General features: G+C 39.1%; 2 protein-coding genes across 2 annotated transcripts in view; both read right to left on the minus strand.

Annotated features, from left to right (window-relative positions):
• ttn.2 (titin, tandem duplicate 2) overlaps positions 1–14,935 on the minus strand; it is a 178,045-nt gene that overhangs the window by 133,735 nt on the left and 29,375 nt on the right. The window contains 1 exon segment of the mRNA XM_046845789.1: positions 13,006–13,053. Within this exon segment, the coding sequence (XP_046701745.1) occupies positions 13,006–13,053 (48 nt within the window).
• On the minus strand, positions 3,628–12,411 carry LOC124383277 (muscle M-line assembly protein unc-89-like). Its single transcript, XM_046845794.1, has 3 exons — positions 12,347–12,411; positions 12,143–12,251; positions 3,628–11,983 (listed from the first exon to the last, which is right to left on the minus strand). Exon 3 carries the CDS (start codon positions 10,399–10,401, stop codon positions 4,483–4,485), a length of 5,919 nt encoding a protein of 1,972 aa, XP_046701750.1. The 5' UTR covers positions 10,402–11,983; positions 12,143–12,251; positions 12,347–12,411; the 3' UTR covers positions 3,628–4,482.

Below are 14,935 nucleotides of genomic sequence, written 5' to 3' on the forward strand. Positions count from 1 at the left end.
GAGAATATCAGTAGGTTGTTCCTCTGGTAATTGTCCAAAAGATACACTAGTTGTGATATCTCCTGCACCTACATCTCTGGTTTGGCTTTTTACCGTCACTGATCTGATTTCCTTTTTTTCAATGTGGACAGATTGCTTCGATTCCATTTTTGACTCGGTAGTCATCTGCATTATTTTTGTTTTAGAGTCCTGCAAGACAGTCTCTTTCTGAAAACTAACAGACTGCAAAGTGGCTGTAGCTTCTGTTTTCAGAGCAGCTACCTGAGATTTAGGTGCCAAAAAGACATCTGCACTTTCAGCTAATCGTACAGTCTCTACCATTGGTGAGAGGCTTTCTTTGGAGGCAGCCCTGCTAACTAGTAATCTCTGAGGCCTGTCAAGTTGCAATGTGCCTTGCTGTTCAGAGGTCAGAACCTGATGTTCACGGAATACAATAGAATAAAATGCAGCCTGAAGTTCATGCTTGAGATCAGCAGTCTGAGGATACTCTCCCTCAAAGGCAATTGTAATCTCAATGGGAGCATCTGCAGTCGTAATAAAATATGTGAACATAATATACTTGGGTTCCTTCTGCACTTTCACTTCCTGCACTTCAACAACTTCTAAGTGCTTAACCACATCTGCTAGGATCAATGGCTGATCTCTGGCTACAGCAGAGGCAAGCATGTTTTTCAACTGGTGTTGTACGTCTAGACTATGAGTTTTCGGTGCAGAGATAACAAAAGTAAGTTCCTTTGGAAGAACCTGGCTTTCTCTCGACTCTGAAACTAGTAGAGCCTCCGACTGCTGCTGACTAACCTCTGCAGTGGTAGACTCTGATTTTGTAATATCCTGAGATACTTCACCTCGTATAACAGGCTTCTCTTCCATTAATATGGATTGCCTAACAGACTGTCCCTCTTGAATCTGAACGGCAAAGTCTTGCTCGGTAGCCTCAAGAGAAATAGTACTTTCAGTAGAGATTTCCTTTTCTTCAACATGAACAATTTCAGTGGATATTTTAGGCTCAATTTTAGTCAAGCACGTGTGTTGTTCAATCACACCTAAATTCTCTGTATGTCTTTCCTCTAGATTTTGTCTGTCCGATACAGATATGGCATGTAAAACATTCCACTGATCCTCTTTTTGCACTATTGCACGCTGTTGCTTAATGTCACTGGCAAAGGGGGTTTCTTTCGGTAGTTGCACCGGTTCTGTGAACACTTGCAAAAGTTTCTGAGGTTTTGGTTCTTTCTTGATTTCCGATTGAAATCCTGCCACTGAAACATTAAGAGCAGTGGAATAGTCTGCAGTCAGCTCCCTTTTCTCTTCTGAAGTAACTGCATGCTTGCGGGCTTTTTCCTGTCTCAGAAATGCCATCTGCTGCTCTGGCTTCTCTACCGAGAGTACCCCCTCTTTGGATAACATGCTGTCTCTGTGAATTGCCTGTAGATGCAAGGGGGCAGGAACCTCTTTATTAGGAACTATGGAAATTGCAGTTTCTTTAGCAGAAAACTGTGTAGACGTTTCACATGTAACAGCCGTCTGCTCATCTGTTGACACTGTCTGCAAAAGAGAAGGAGATTTTCTAATTTCCGCTTGCTCAGCACTTGGCCTCTCAGTACTGAATGTACCCTCAGAGGGGAGAACTGGCTGATCTGTAAATATCTGTAAATTAAGCAGCTGTTTCTCCTCACTCTGTGGCTGAACTGAAACAGCACACTCCAAACCTGGAATTGTACTTGTTTTATCAGCTTTAAGTTCATTTCTTTCCTCAGCAACAAGAGCTGACTTTAATACCCTATCCTTAGCTAGAAATGCCACCTCTTCTTTCGGTCGGTGGATAGATAATTTCTCCTCTTTTGACAGCATTTGCTTGGTCTCACTTATTGAAAGAAAAGCTGGTTTTGAAGATTCTGTCTCCACTGATGACTGAATGGCTGAATCTAAAATGGAGATATCTGTAGCATGTCCTCCAGTAAGTGGTTGTTTTTCTGTGGAAATTGCCGAATACAATATTTTAATTCCCTCTTTAACCTGGTAGCTTTTTTCCGCCTCTGTCTGTGGTATAACCTGCGATTGCTCTTTAACAATTGCGAGGGTTGTTTCTACCTGGTGACTTATCAATTGGTGCTTGGGCTCTGGAGATGCTTTTATCTGTTGTTCTTCCTGCATAGCTAGAGACTCAGCTTTAACTATTGTTAGAGGAGTTACACTTTCTGTTATAGCGGACATACACTTTGATTGCTGCTCCTTTGCAATTTCAAGTTGGGCAAGTTCTGGACTTTTAATACGGTCAAAATGTTGCTCTTTGAAACCTTGGCTTTCTTCGACAGCAGAGGTCATTGCAGCCAGGTGCAACTGTTTTAAGGGTGTTGCCACAGCTGTTTGAGGCTTGGTTGGAGTTAAAGTTACTCTCTCCTGCATTTTGTGAGACTGCAGAACTGCAGCTTGGTGAGTTACCTGCTCTTTGTGCATGGTTGCAGAAGAAACATCTATCTCACTGAAAGTGTCTACTTGTTCACTAGCTACAGTGTGCTTATCTTCAGTGCCAATTGTATAAATCATCTGATGTCCTTCCTGCACTTGAGTTCTCGCTTGAATAGGAAGACTTACACTGTACAATCGAGATTCAGTTGCTACCTCAGTTGTGGACACTTTATAAGACTTTTGTCCCCGCGCTAACTGCTGTTGAGATTCCGAGAACCTTTTGCGAAACACAACCAATTCTGCACTGCAAGCCGCCTCTCCAAAGGAATTGGAAGCTCTGCATGTATAGAGACCACTATCCTTTTGATGTGCATCAATAATTATAAGGAAACCGGTGCCATCGGGGTCTGTGACCACACAGCAATTTGGGCTAGGTTTAATTTGATAACTACCCTTAAACCACTGAACATCTGGATGAGGAGTTCCTGTCACTTTATACTGAAATTTTACCTCACAGCCTTCAGCACACTGCACTGGCTGAATTTGTGTAGTAAAACACGGTTGTTCTCCAGGGATTTTAAACATTTGCTCAACCCACTTCTCAGCTGGAGATAAATCACCAACATCTACTTTCAGTGTGGTTGTGCAGGTAGTCTGGCCATATTTGTTACTTGCAATGCAAGTATACTCACCCTCAAATTCCTTTTTTACTTCAGTAATTATTAGACTGTATTCATTTCTTTCCTCCACAAACTTGTACACTGAGGACGAAGTGATGGATTTTCTATTATGAAACCACTGAACTTTAGGTTTTGGAAAACCAGATACAGTGACAGTAAACCTAGCTGAACTGCCAACTTTGGTGGCAGATGGAGTTAACTTGGTTACAAAATGAGGCATGTTTGTTTTCTTTTCCAAAGAACTAAAGTAAAGCTTTTGTTCTGGCTTGAGTTCAAGTGTTTTAGTTCGTTCAGATAATTGTAGAGAAGTGCTGAAGGTTTCTTCTTCTTCTTCTTCTTCTTCAGTCTTCAAAGTCAAACTAGAATACTCTGTATAAAAATAACGGAGGCAAAGATTCACCAAAATATCCACACATTAAAAATAATTCAAGCCATTATAAAAGAGGATGTAAATTCCCAACAAAGCTAAAATAATTTTCACGCATTTTTGGTTTTGTTGTAAGTTTTATTTTCATCTAACTCAACGTATACACACACACCTACTGTAAATACTCACACAAACAGTTTTATAATCAACAAAACAATAGCCTTATATTTAATTCATTTACACTTAAAATCGCCTACTTCGTCAAGTACTGCCTTAGTTTAACTAAGCAATGTACATTTGCATGCAAAAGCAGTTTTTTATCACACTACCGCTATACCTAGCAACCATGTTTTTTTTTCTTGTTTTTGTTATTTACAATTGTCTGTAACATTTATAAAAGGTCAACATATACAACACAAATAAATTACATTAAAATATGGTTTGCATGATAAATTTAGCCTTGCACATTTTTCTAGAATCTAGATAAATAAATATTACATTTAAAGTTTATATATTATTCACATTTTTTTTTATATATTAACGTTACAACATTTAACCAGTTCTGAGATGTCAGCCTGCAAATGCATTCATTGTAAAATAGAGGAAGAGAAAAGAATGCATTCATGCAATTCAGTATTAACCTACAATTGCTCATTCCTGACAATGAGCAACAGTTATAGGACATTTATTGGTGAAAATAAATAAAATTTTCTAAATCTTAATTCCTTTCTATCTCATACAATACAATGTAATTTTTTATCTGCTTTCTTGAAATTAAGTTCGACTTCATGTAGACACATTCAGAATCCACTATTCTTAAATTAGTCCATGCAAGATATTACATTACATCTGCATTCTTCTGTATGATTTGAAACATATTTCACATCGCGATAAAATCAATAAAATCGGTTTAATGAAGAGACAAAGGATTCTAATTTTAAAGCTTTAGAAGAAGCGTGAATGAATCTCAGTAAAGTGAGCTATTTAAATTGGCACAGTAATGTACTTTAATAATGTACTAACAACTTAAATGACCTTGAGTGAGGCCATTGTTTCAGTGCTGCCTGCTATATTTAGGATAATGCATTTGAATTCACCTGCATCACTTTGAACCGCATTTGTTATTAGTAAATTGAAGTGCCCTGATGCTTTCTCTTGAATAAGATACCTAGGGTTTGTCACCGGCGCACCGTCTTTGTACCATTCTGCAGTAGGATTTGGTTTTCCACTCACTAAACATTGAAACATCACAGGTGTTCCTACTGCTGCAGTGATATTTTGCAGTGGTATTATACATTTTGGTGGTGTTTCCGTAACCTGGAAATGAAAACTACACATGGTCGTTGATTTGCCTTTGAATTCTATTTTGTCTTCTTTTGAGGGCTCAGCAAAGACATCGAAATTTATGCTAACATAATGCTCTCCCTGCTCGCTGACTTCATTATCAGTCATTGCTACCAGTCTTACAGCTTTCTGAGACTCATCAGCTTCCTGCGGAAACTCAAACTCAAGCTCGATCTCCGATGGCTGGTCACCATCAAATGATGAATTTCCTACAACCAAATCGAACTTCTGTGGCTGAACTATGGCACTGCCCAGAGACACAGCAGTGAGTTCTCTCCCTCTAGCCTTTCCTGAAAAGACTTGTGGGTTCAAGACCTTAAGTGATGCCCTACAAAGTGTCTCGCCCACAACATTAATGGCTCGACATGTGTAAATGCCACTATCCTGCGGGTTGACCTTTAGGATCTTGAGGAAGTGATTGTCCCCATCAGAGCTATAAATGTACTTTTTCTTATCATGTGAGATCTTTGTATTTCCCTTAAACCATGTCACTATAGGTGAAGGGATTCCCATCAAAGAGCATTCAAACATTACAGCTGTATTATCAGGTGTCTCTATATCACATATTGGGTTGATAAAACGTGGTGGCATCTCTGTGACCTCAAATGCTATTTTATAGTCGTCATTTTCCTGAGCTATGAAATCAAAAGCGCCCTCATCATATGTACTTGGCAGAACGTCAAGAGATATTATCATGCTTTTGTTGTCAGATGTATATTCTGGTATCGTGACAATTTTGACCTGTTTCTCAAACTCTTTTACCTCATTCTCATCCAATTCAACCTCTAATAAAATCTCTTGTGGGGAGGGAGACCTTGACGGATCCTCATCTTCCTCAACATCAAATTCAATTACATGCTGATGAGTAACAGCAGGTGGTGCTAGCATTATCTTTGTCTCTTGAGACCTCACAACAACCAGAGCAACACTTTTTGCTTCACCAACATAATTAACTGCCTCACAGATATATTCGCCTTGATCGGTTTTTGCAATGTTATGAATTTCCAATGATATGTTATCACCATCTCTTTCGATTGTCGTTCTGTCATCAGGGACAAGTCTTGTTTTATTTCGGAACCATTTCACTTCAGGAGATGGCAGTCCAAAAACTTCTGCAGAGAAGCGCAATGTATCACCTTCAAAAACTCTTTTTCTGGTAAGAGGCTTAAGAAATGCTGGAGGAATTCCTTGTACCTTTTCTTGAAGGCTCCCTAAACCTAACAAATCCCGACCCTCTGGAAGAATCATAGTCTCATCAATAGTAAATACAGGAGGGGTTGTTTCAATGCCCTCATCAACTGGGGACCTTAGAAACTTAGCTGGAGAGTACAGTCGATTACTGGAGATACTTGGTGGCCTTTTGTGCTCTACTGGAGAAAACGGATACCCAGGAGGGGTTGTGGCACCACTCGGAGTCTCAGTGGAGGTGTGGAAAGATTCTGGTGATTTTGGAAATTGAGAAATTTCTGTCGATGAAGCGGGTGTGTAGAAGCGTTCAATTTCTGCTATCTCCTCACTGAATGTGCTACCCACTTCAATGGACATTTCAGACTCTGGGGACAAGGGTCTTCCCCAGTCAGACGGTGGGTTATAGAAGTCGTAAACAGCACTAAAAGTTACCTCTTCCTCTTCAAGTCTTATACCAAAAGCACCAGGTTTGACAGCTTTTTGTTGTTGCCACTGTAGACTTTCTGCTGCCATCTCACAAACAGGTTCTTTTTTGGCACGCTCACACTTCTGTTTTACCATAACAGATTTTGCTATTTCTGGTACATTTCTTTGAGTCCCAGCATCTTCTTGTGTGCCACTCTGGCTTGATTCAATATTTGACGGTTTATAGTATTTTTCGCTTTCACTGATTGGTTCAGTTCCTGATTGTGCAGATAGCTCTACTTCATTTGGCTTGATTATCAGGGGGACATGTTGAGTGGAAAAAGCACTGCTATCCATCTCAAGATGACTACCACCTGGTCTAGCAAAGGCCCCTACTTTCCCCTTTTTTATTACATTCTCTACTTGATTACTTTTTATTTCAGGACAACTAAAACTATCTTTTATGTTTCTTATTTGTTCAGGTAATATTGCCTGGGGTCTGATTAAAGTTGGGGACTGTTGGACTTCAGTGACATGTGCAAGGGGGACGAAATGATGCAAATCACCAGTGTCTGGTTTGCCATCCAATGGTGTATCATCAATTGGCGGTCCAATACTTTTTGTAATAAAAGTTTCTGTTTCTAAAGAAGTACTTTCTAATGGGGAGTTTTTGCAGGTAATTAATGAAGTAATCATATATCCAGTATTATTTGAGGAACTTAGTTCTTCTTTATGCGGTTGGATCTGAAATTCTGGAATTTCCTCCACTGGGTAATATGACTTTACCTGTGAGTCTACTGTTATATCATCTGACTGTCCTGTGAAAGATTCTGCTGTCTCAAATGCCTGTTTTAATTTTGACACATTAACTTCTGCCCTTGATGAGAGCAAACCACATCCAGTTATAAAAGGCCCACCTGACTGAGCAGCTGGTTTATTTTTGTCTGCACCTTTCTGTTGAATAGTAGATGCATCAGAAACGGCAATAAAATGGCTTATGGGAGACCCTGTGCTTTCTTTAGTTGGAACAGGTCTATAAACCTGAAAGGCACCTTCCTGACCCTTAGTAGACAATTCTTTGAATGCTACAGAAGTCCCTACTAATGTTTTGGGCCTAACTGCAGGAGTAATGGTACTTGAGAATCCAGTAGAACTTGGCTGCTCCAGTATTTCTGAGCTAGGAAGGGCCCCAGTGTTGCCCCATTTTGTGGAATTTAAAAATACAGAAGCTACACTTTGAACTTGACCAAACCTGTTTGTGGCAGTACATGTATATGTCCCTGTATCAGAGTATAAAAAATTATGAATGTGAAGCTTATACATTTTGTCATGCTCTTCAAAGTCATATCTGCCAGTGCTGAGGTCAAGAGTAAGATCATCATGCAGCCATGTGACAGTCGGTGCAGGTTCACCAGATATTATACATTCAAGCATGACGGACTGACCCTCATCACAGCTATTGTCCTCTAGCTGTTTAAAAATATGGGGTGCCTCGCCAAGATCATCAAAAGAAAATGTGAACTTGTGCTTCAAAGATTGAGAAGTTCCCTCGTCTGGTGGAGGCTCAGTGGTCTTGGTAATGGGCTCGAATATGTCCTCGGTTGTATCTAGCACTGGTGTTGGGGCAGTTATCCTGATTTCTACTGGAGAAGAGTGCCTATATGAATCAGAGGAGCAAGGAACATAGATAACTTGTTGAGGTACTTGCAATGAGAACTCTCTGTCTGACCTAACTTTCATCAGTGACTCAAGTTCTTCATTGATTGTTTGTTCTTCAGCCAAAACTAATTCTTTGGTCACCTGAACTTCTTGAGGAGTCTCAGACCAAACCTTGTGTTCATCATCAGTTACTTCCAGCATGCAAGAGATACTGGCTTTTCCATGTTTGTTTGAAAGGTTACACGTAAAGGTGCCTTGATGGTCTTTAGTTGGATAGTAAATTGTTAATGTTGATGATTTTTCTCGTGTTCGTACATCAAAGTCTGGATCACTTATTATAGCCTGTCCATCTTTACACCAACAAACTGCTGGCTTTGGGTCTCCATGAAACTGGCACTGTAGATCAGTCATTTCTCCTCTTCTAACTTTTATATTTGGCAGTAAAGTTGTAAGAAAAACTGGTGCACCCAATTTTATTGGTTTATCTTGAACAGTCATAGGTTCTTGCTTTAAAAGTAACATTTGTTGCTCTGTCTTGCTGCAGACCTCTGTGTCCTTTGCAGCACCCTGATAACCTTTAATTTTCTGATTTATCTGGCTTTTAGTTAGCTGCTCGTTGTTATCCTGGGGCAAATCTTTAGGATAAGTTGTATTAGTAGTGGTTTGATCTCCTTCAAACAAAACTTTCGATGACATTCCATTATAAGCAGGATCTCTTACATGCACAATAGTGGGTTCTAAGCCTTCATCAGTTTTTTGAGTCAGTGATACAGTGGGAGTCCAGTCAGGGTCCAGCTCAACACTTTCCTCCTGCTCAGTTAGAATGTCTTGTTGCCATTTTTTAATACGTGTAGCTAAAGCCTCCTCTTCACTGACAAGATAGTCACTTTCAGTTTGTAACTTTTTACTATCCTGGTGAGAAACACTCTGAAATTGCATTTGCATTTTACTCTTACCCTGCCCATAGTCCTCAGTGGAATCATCAGTATAGAACATTTCCTTTGTTCTTGGTGGCAATGACTGACTGATTTTGGACGACTCCACATCATTCTTTGCAGTTGTATCCTCAGCATTCCCAACCAAACTCACCCAATCTGGCTCCACAGCAATGACATGGTCTTGTTCGCTCAAAACATCATGCTGCCATTTCATTATCCTTTGAGTCAAAGCCTCCTCCTCACTCTCATAGCGCTCACTCTTACATTTCAGCTCGTTAATTCTCTCGCGTGATAAATTCGACTCTCTTCGTGGTCCATGTTCATACGTGGGCTTTTCTTGTGATGATCTGGAAACTTTTGTAAATGAAGGCTCCCTCTGGGGATCCACTGAAGGACCTTTTTTGTATTTTTCACCTTCGGATCTGTGAAAATGCAATGCTCTTTCTGTATCTGCATGACTCTGATTCCATTTCCTTTGAACTGGTTGGACTATGGGCTCCTCTTCACTTGCCATGAGGTCACTCTGACTTTTAAATGTCAATTGGTCTTGCACCAAAAACGGTTCAGTATGTCTTTCATGCTCACTTAAAGCCTTTTCTTTGGCTGAAGGCTCTAAAAATGATGGAACTCTATCAGTTAATGTTGAAGGTTCCGTCCTGTGAATTCCATATTCAGCTTTAGGAACACAAGATTCTCCATCTATGGACCACTCTTGTGTAGGACCCTTTGCTTGATCTTGTTGCCATTTCATGACTTCTTGTGTTAAAGTCTCTCTTTCATCCGCCAAGAGAACACTTCCACTTTTCATCTCAGACATTTTAGCTGGTGACAAATGCTTTTCACATTGTGATACTTGCTCTAGTTTGAGCGTTTCTTTGACTGAGGACCTCACATTTGTGATTGAAGAATCTGATACCAACTCACTTGATCTGTGATGCTCATCTGGGGTTTGTTCTGTAGCTAAAGATATTGAAGGACTTGTGAAAGATGAATCCTCTTTATCACCCGGTTGATGCAAATGAGTATTTTCTTTAGACCACTCAACCTCCTCATAACCCTGTTGCCAAGCTATTTGTTGGGCCAAGGGCACATCCTCACTTAATAATACCTCGGTTTTTCTATACGCACCTGCTTTCTGTTGTGCTTCACATTCAGTTACATTCTCATTTTTATGAGAAGTCAAATTTGATGTTAAGAATTTTTGAGTTACAACTTGTGGTTTGCTAAGCACTTTGTCTTCACATTTATGAAGAATGGAGCCTTTTGCTTCAGACCTTTCAGCAGTATCTGCTACTATTTCATCTGACTGTACACCTTCCTGCCATTGTCGAATGCGTTTAGCCAAAAATTGCTCTTCAGTCTCTAAACACTCACTTTCTAAGTTTTTCTCAAAGACATTTTCTATAGACATTGTTCTTGGTTGTAACTGCTGGATAGGAACAAGTTTACCACCGTTTGGTGGAACACTACTTACGCTAAATGTTTCTTTTACAGTCAGTGGTTTGCTACTGGATGTTTCTTTAGATCTGGTCTCCTCATCTGAAGTTTTTATATATTTAGGAATGTTTTGAGAAGCTTCACCTGCCTCAAGCCATTGCAGCACAAAAGGTTCTTTTGCCTTGGCTTCCTCTTCCCATTGCCCAAAAATACTGTCTGTACCAACTGAAATGTTATATTTACCTCCTTTGTTGTCTCTTCTTTTAAAATTGCTTTTTCATTCATTTTGATTTCAGATATGCCAGACAGGTTAGCTTCCTTAGTTCTGATATCTTTTAACGGGAGCTCACCTCTCATTATTTGTATTGCCCTGGATCTAGACTGTGGTTCAAAAGAGTGCTTTACCCTTGATTGCGTGGGCTCTGATTGTGTCCCAAGTCCACTAATTCTCTCCAACCTTCCCAGGAAATCTGTTGAACGTCTATTCAAGGCCCCCTCACCTTGGTCACTATGACGAGCATGCTGTAAGTCTGACAATGGACATGGCTTTACCCTATGCTGTTCTGCCAATTCTGAGAAACTAGTCTCACTCGTGACTGATTCAAAGTCAAATTCAGTTGAGGACATTGTTGATACCGAAAGCCTCTTTTTCTTTTTAACAGCTTTTTGTAAAAGATTAAGCTTTGCTCTAACCTCTCCATGAAGACTATCCGTGTCACTAAATCTATCACTACACCGATCACTGCATCTATCGCTAAACCTATCGCTGAACCTGTCACTGTACCTGTCACGACCAGAAAACCTGTCACAGTAAATGTCACTGTACCGATCACTAAATCGCTCGGGTCTTTCGAACATAGGCGGTGGAGAACGAGCACGTTCTGAAACAGTTTCAAGCTTACTGTCTTTTTCAGGCGCTCTCGAAGGAGATGAAGTCCTAAAATACATTGTGCGGAATAAAGAACTCTTGTGTCTGTGACGGCCCCTTGATTGCCCTTTAGTCATTTTATCAAATGGCGATCCGACACATCTTAGATCTACTCGAAACTTTCTTTCTTTTGTTTGATCAAGAGAATCTAAGCTTGAACAGGATTTATCAGAACGTCTAGAAAGACTAAAAGTGTTTGCCTCTTGTTCCTCCCTTAAAGACACGAGCAGAGATGCTGTAGATTCTGCAGACCCCTCCGTGTTAAAAGCCATGACTTTGTAGCTCCCTGAATCTTTCTCCTTAATGTTACTTATGGTTAAAATTGTTAAATGCACATGCATTTTACTCGCTGTTTGTATACGGCGACGGTGGTCCTTTTGAATTTGCTTGTTATTATGAAACCATAATATTGTAGGAGGCGGTCTCGCAACTAGTTTGCATCGAAAAGTTGTTGCTTCCCCCTCCAAAACAGATCGATACTTTAACTTTTTAACAATAGAAGGCTTAATATTTTCAGTCCCTTCCTCCGTGACTAAACCAACATCTAAAACTTCTTCAGGATCTGATACAGCACCATGTGACTCTCTTCCTTTTCCGAAGCATTCAGTTCCCTTGTTGAAAATCAATTCTGAAATAGAAGGGAGACAAATTTCAGCAACAATGCCCAGCTTGCTAAAACAACTAAAATGTATTTTAAATGTAATATATAATATTAATAGAATTATTAAATGCATGCATCAAAAACACAAAGCCATAAAAAAACTAAAAAAAAAACAAATTCACTCACCATATTTGTTCGAATAAACGCAAGACTCGATTCTTTATTAAAGATTCTGACTCGAAAATGGCCTGGTGTTTTGTTCCTTCTTCTGTGTCCTTCTTCGAGGCATAAATTTCTTTTCAAAGCATTAAAATATCCAAATATATTCGGATTATCTGAAATAAGTTTATTTAAGAAATGGACCTGTATATATCCTAAAATATTCCTTACCTGACTTGCAGAAAAGATGAATAAACGCCCTTTCTAATCCTTAGATTGACGGATGAAAACGTTTAGAGAAAAATGTTTCTCTATTACATGAAAAGATAATAAATCGTTAAGGCAGATCTATATTTGTATTAGAAGGCGTTTATTCGAACTAATATAGTTTAGAGGTATAACCATGTTATTTATGAAGCAAACAACATTAATCACATACCACTGTCTGCAAGCCAGTCTAAGAAATATTTGCAGTGGAAAGTTCCAGATGCAGGAAACATATAAAACTATTAAAAGATATGGCTACTTCCATATCATTTAAAAGTTTGTTTCCTGTGGTCTGGAAGACTTAGAAGATACATATCCTGCAAATCCTTTTTTTCTTTCTTCATGCTTTTTAAGATTCAGATGCAAACCCCTACATTTCCCAAAATGCTGTACAGCAAACATTTTATCACTCAAACTGCTTGCTATTTTTAAATATCATAAGACAAAAAAATGAGCAAAATTCAAATGTTCTCTTCAAGAAGATCTGAAAGTGTTTTCATCCAAAATATCCATGCAGTTTACAATCATCACCAAATAGTTCTGTTGAATATTATACATCCAATACTCAAAGAAAGAGGGGGAAAAAACATTAATTGCAACATGATAATGTAGAGAAGTCTTACCTTTGCTGACTTCTTCCATTTTTATTTCGATTTCCTCACGCTTGGTAACTGCAAAACAAGAATTTGAGGGAACTTGATGTTAGAAAAATTTTAAATATCAAGATATGAGAATCTGTCAAAGGAAATTTCATTGAAGATTCTCAACACAAATTCTTATATTCTGTTTGTTTTGGTAAAACTGAAACTTATGAAGATGAAAAATGAGAAAAAGCATGCATTTGCCGAGATGACACTGAGGCAAGTACAAAAACTTTTCGCGAAATTGCAAAGATTAAATATCACTTGTGGTTTCCAGATTTAAGGCAGAACCCCAGAACCACCTTGTGACATTACACATGTTGGAAAATCCATGATTATGTTTAACATTTGAGGTTTTAACAAAGCAGAACTGTTATTTGTTTGGGATTTCTTGATACCCACAGCAGTGCAAAGGTGCTTTATACTTGTCACATGTACATTTACAGCACAGTGAAATTCTTTTTTCGGGTATCCCAGCAATGTAAGCTGGGGTCAGAGCGCAGGGTCAATCATGATACAGAGCACCTGGAGCACAGATGGTTAAGGCTCCAAGAGTGGCAGCTTGGTGATACCGGGCTTGAACCCCCAACCAGTAACCCAGAGCCTCAACCACTGAGCTACCACCTCCCACCTCAAAGTGTGGTGCAAAGACTTGGCCATGTTTCTTTTGGACATTAAACTTGAATGAATTTCGCATGAGTGGTCAATTTTTTTGTGTTAGACATTCTTTGGAAAAATGGTATTTTCAAAGATCATTTCAATTAGCAAAAAAAAGAATTAAGAGAAATGGATGAAGCTGGTATGAAGTAATGAAGCTAAGATAAGAAACATGAAATGTATATACAAAAGTATAAAAGTCAAACTAAGAAAGATTATCCAGTTTGGAGATGAACACAAAATGGCAGATGATATGAATATTTCTTGGATGGTGATTTGGGATGATGTGATTACATTGTAAAAATCCACCTTCAATGTTGAGCTGTATAGATGTTGTCTGGGTCTTTCCATCTTTATTTTTTACCACACAGTGGTAGATTCCTTGGTCTTCTGGCTGGATATCATATATCAAGAGCGATAAAAGACTTTCACTTTGTTCAAATTGAATCCTTTCTGTAGTGGTCAGTCTTTTACCATTGTGACACCACACAGCATTGGAAAGTATCTGGGGATTAATGCTGCAAACAAATTTGGCCACTTCATTTTTCTTAACATTTAAATTATTTAATTTGTGGTACTTAAGTTGGCATTTTCTCACAGAGGACTCCTCCGAAGCAATTTTTTCAACTTCAGGACTTGGTACTTCAGTACTGAAAAGCGTTGCTGGAGACTCTGCTATGGACCGCACAGTAGTTGTTGACTGTATAGCTTTTAAAGATGGATCATGTATTTCTTGGTAGTCTGGTGAGGTACCCGGGTAAAGAGAAAGTGAAGGATATTGGTACTTTATTTGAGGATCTTGATATTGAATATTGCATCTCATCCTTTCCTTTTGCATTTGAGATGTTGTGGAATCGGGTAAAGAGGCTTCTCTTTGAAAGCTGGACCTTTCAGAGAAGGCTGATGGCTGTGGGACTTCAACTGATTTTGGACTAATCTCTGAAGAGTGACCATACATTGTTTCAGAGACAAAAGTTTTATCTGACAACATTTGAACTTGTTCATCTTCTAAAGGTACATGTCCTTGGTTTCTTCTTAAATCTGTGAGTGGAACGAGATTTTGAAATCTGACTTCATGAGGATCGGTTATGCTCTCACTTGGCTTTTGGAAAGACATAGAGGGTTCCTGAATCTCATCATCACCTACCACTGATTTTGACCATACAGCAGTAGATTTCTCATGTTTTGCTTCAATAAGAGGAGAAACACTTGGTAGGTTTTCCAAAATGTGTTGGTCTCTTGAAAGAGTTATGTC

This window comes from Silurus meridionalis, chromosome 3 (assembly GCF_014805685.1).
Source record: "Silurus meridionalis isolate SWU-2019-XX chromosome 3, ASM1480568v1, whole genome shotgun sequence".
NCBI classification, from domain to species: domain Eukaryota; kingdom Metazoa; phylum Chordata; class Actinopteri; order Siluriformes; family Siluridae; genus Silurus; species Silurus meridionalis.

Bases quoted from the DNA above. Each gene is read 5' to 3' on its own strand.
- LOC124383277 (XM_046845794.1), bottom strand. From the start codon at position 10,401: ATGTCTATAGAAAATGTCTTTGAGAAAAACTTAGAAAGTGAGTGTTTA.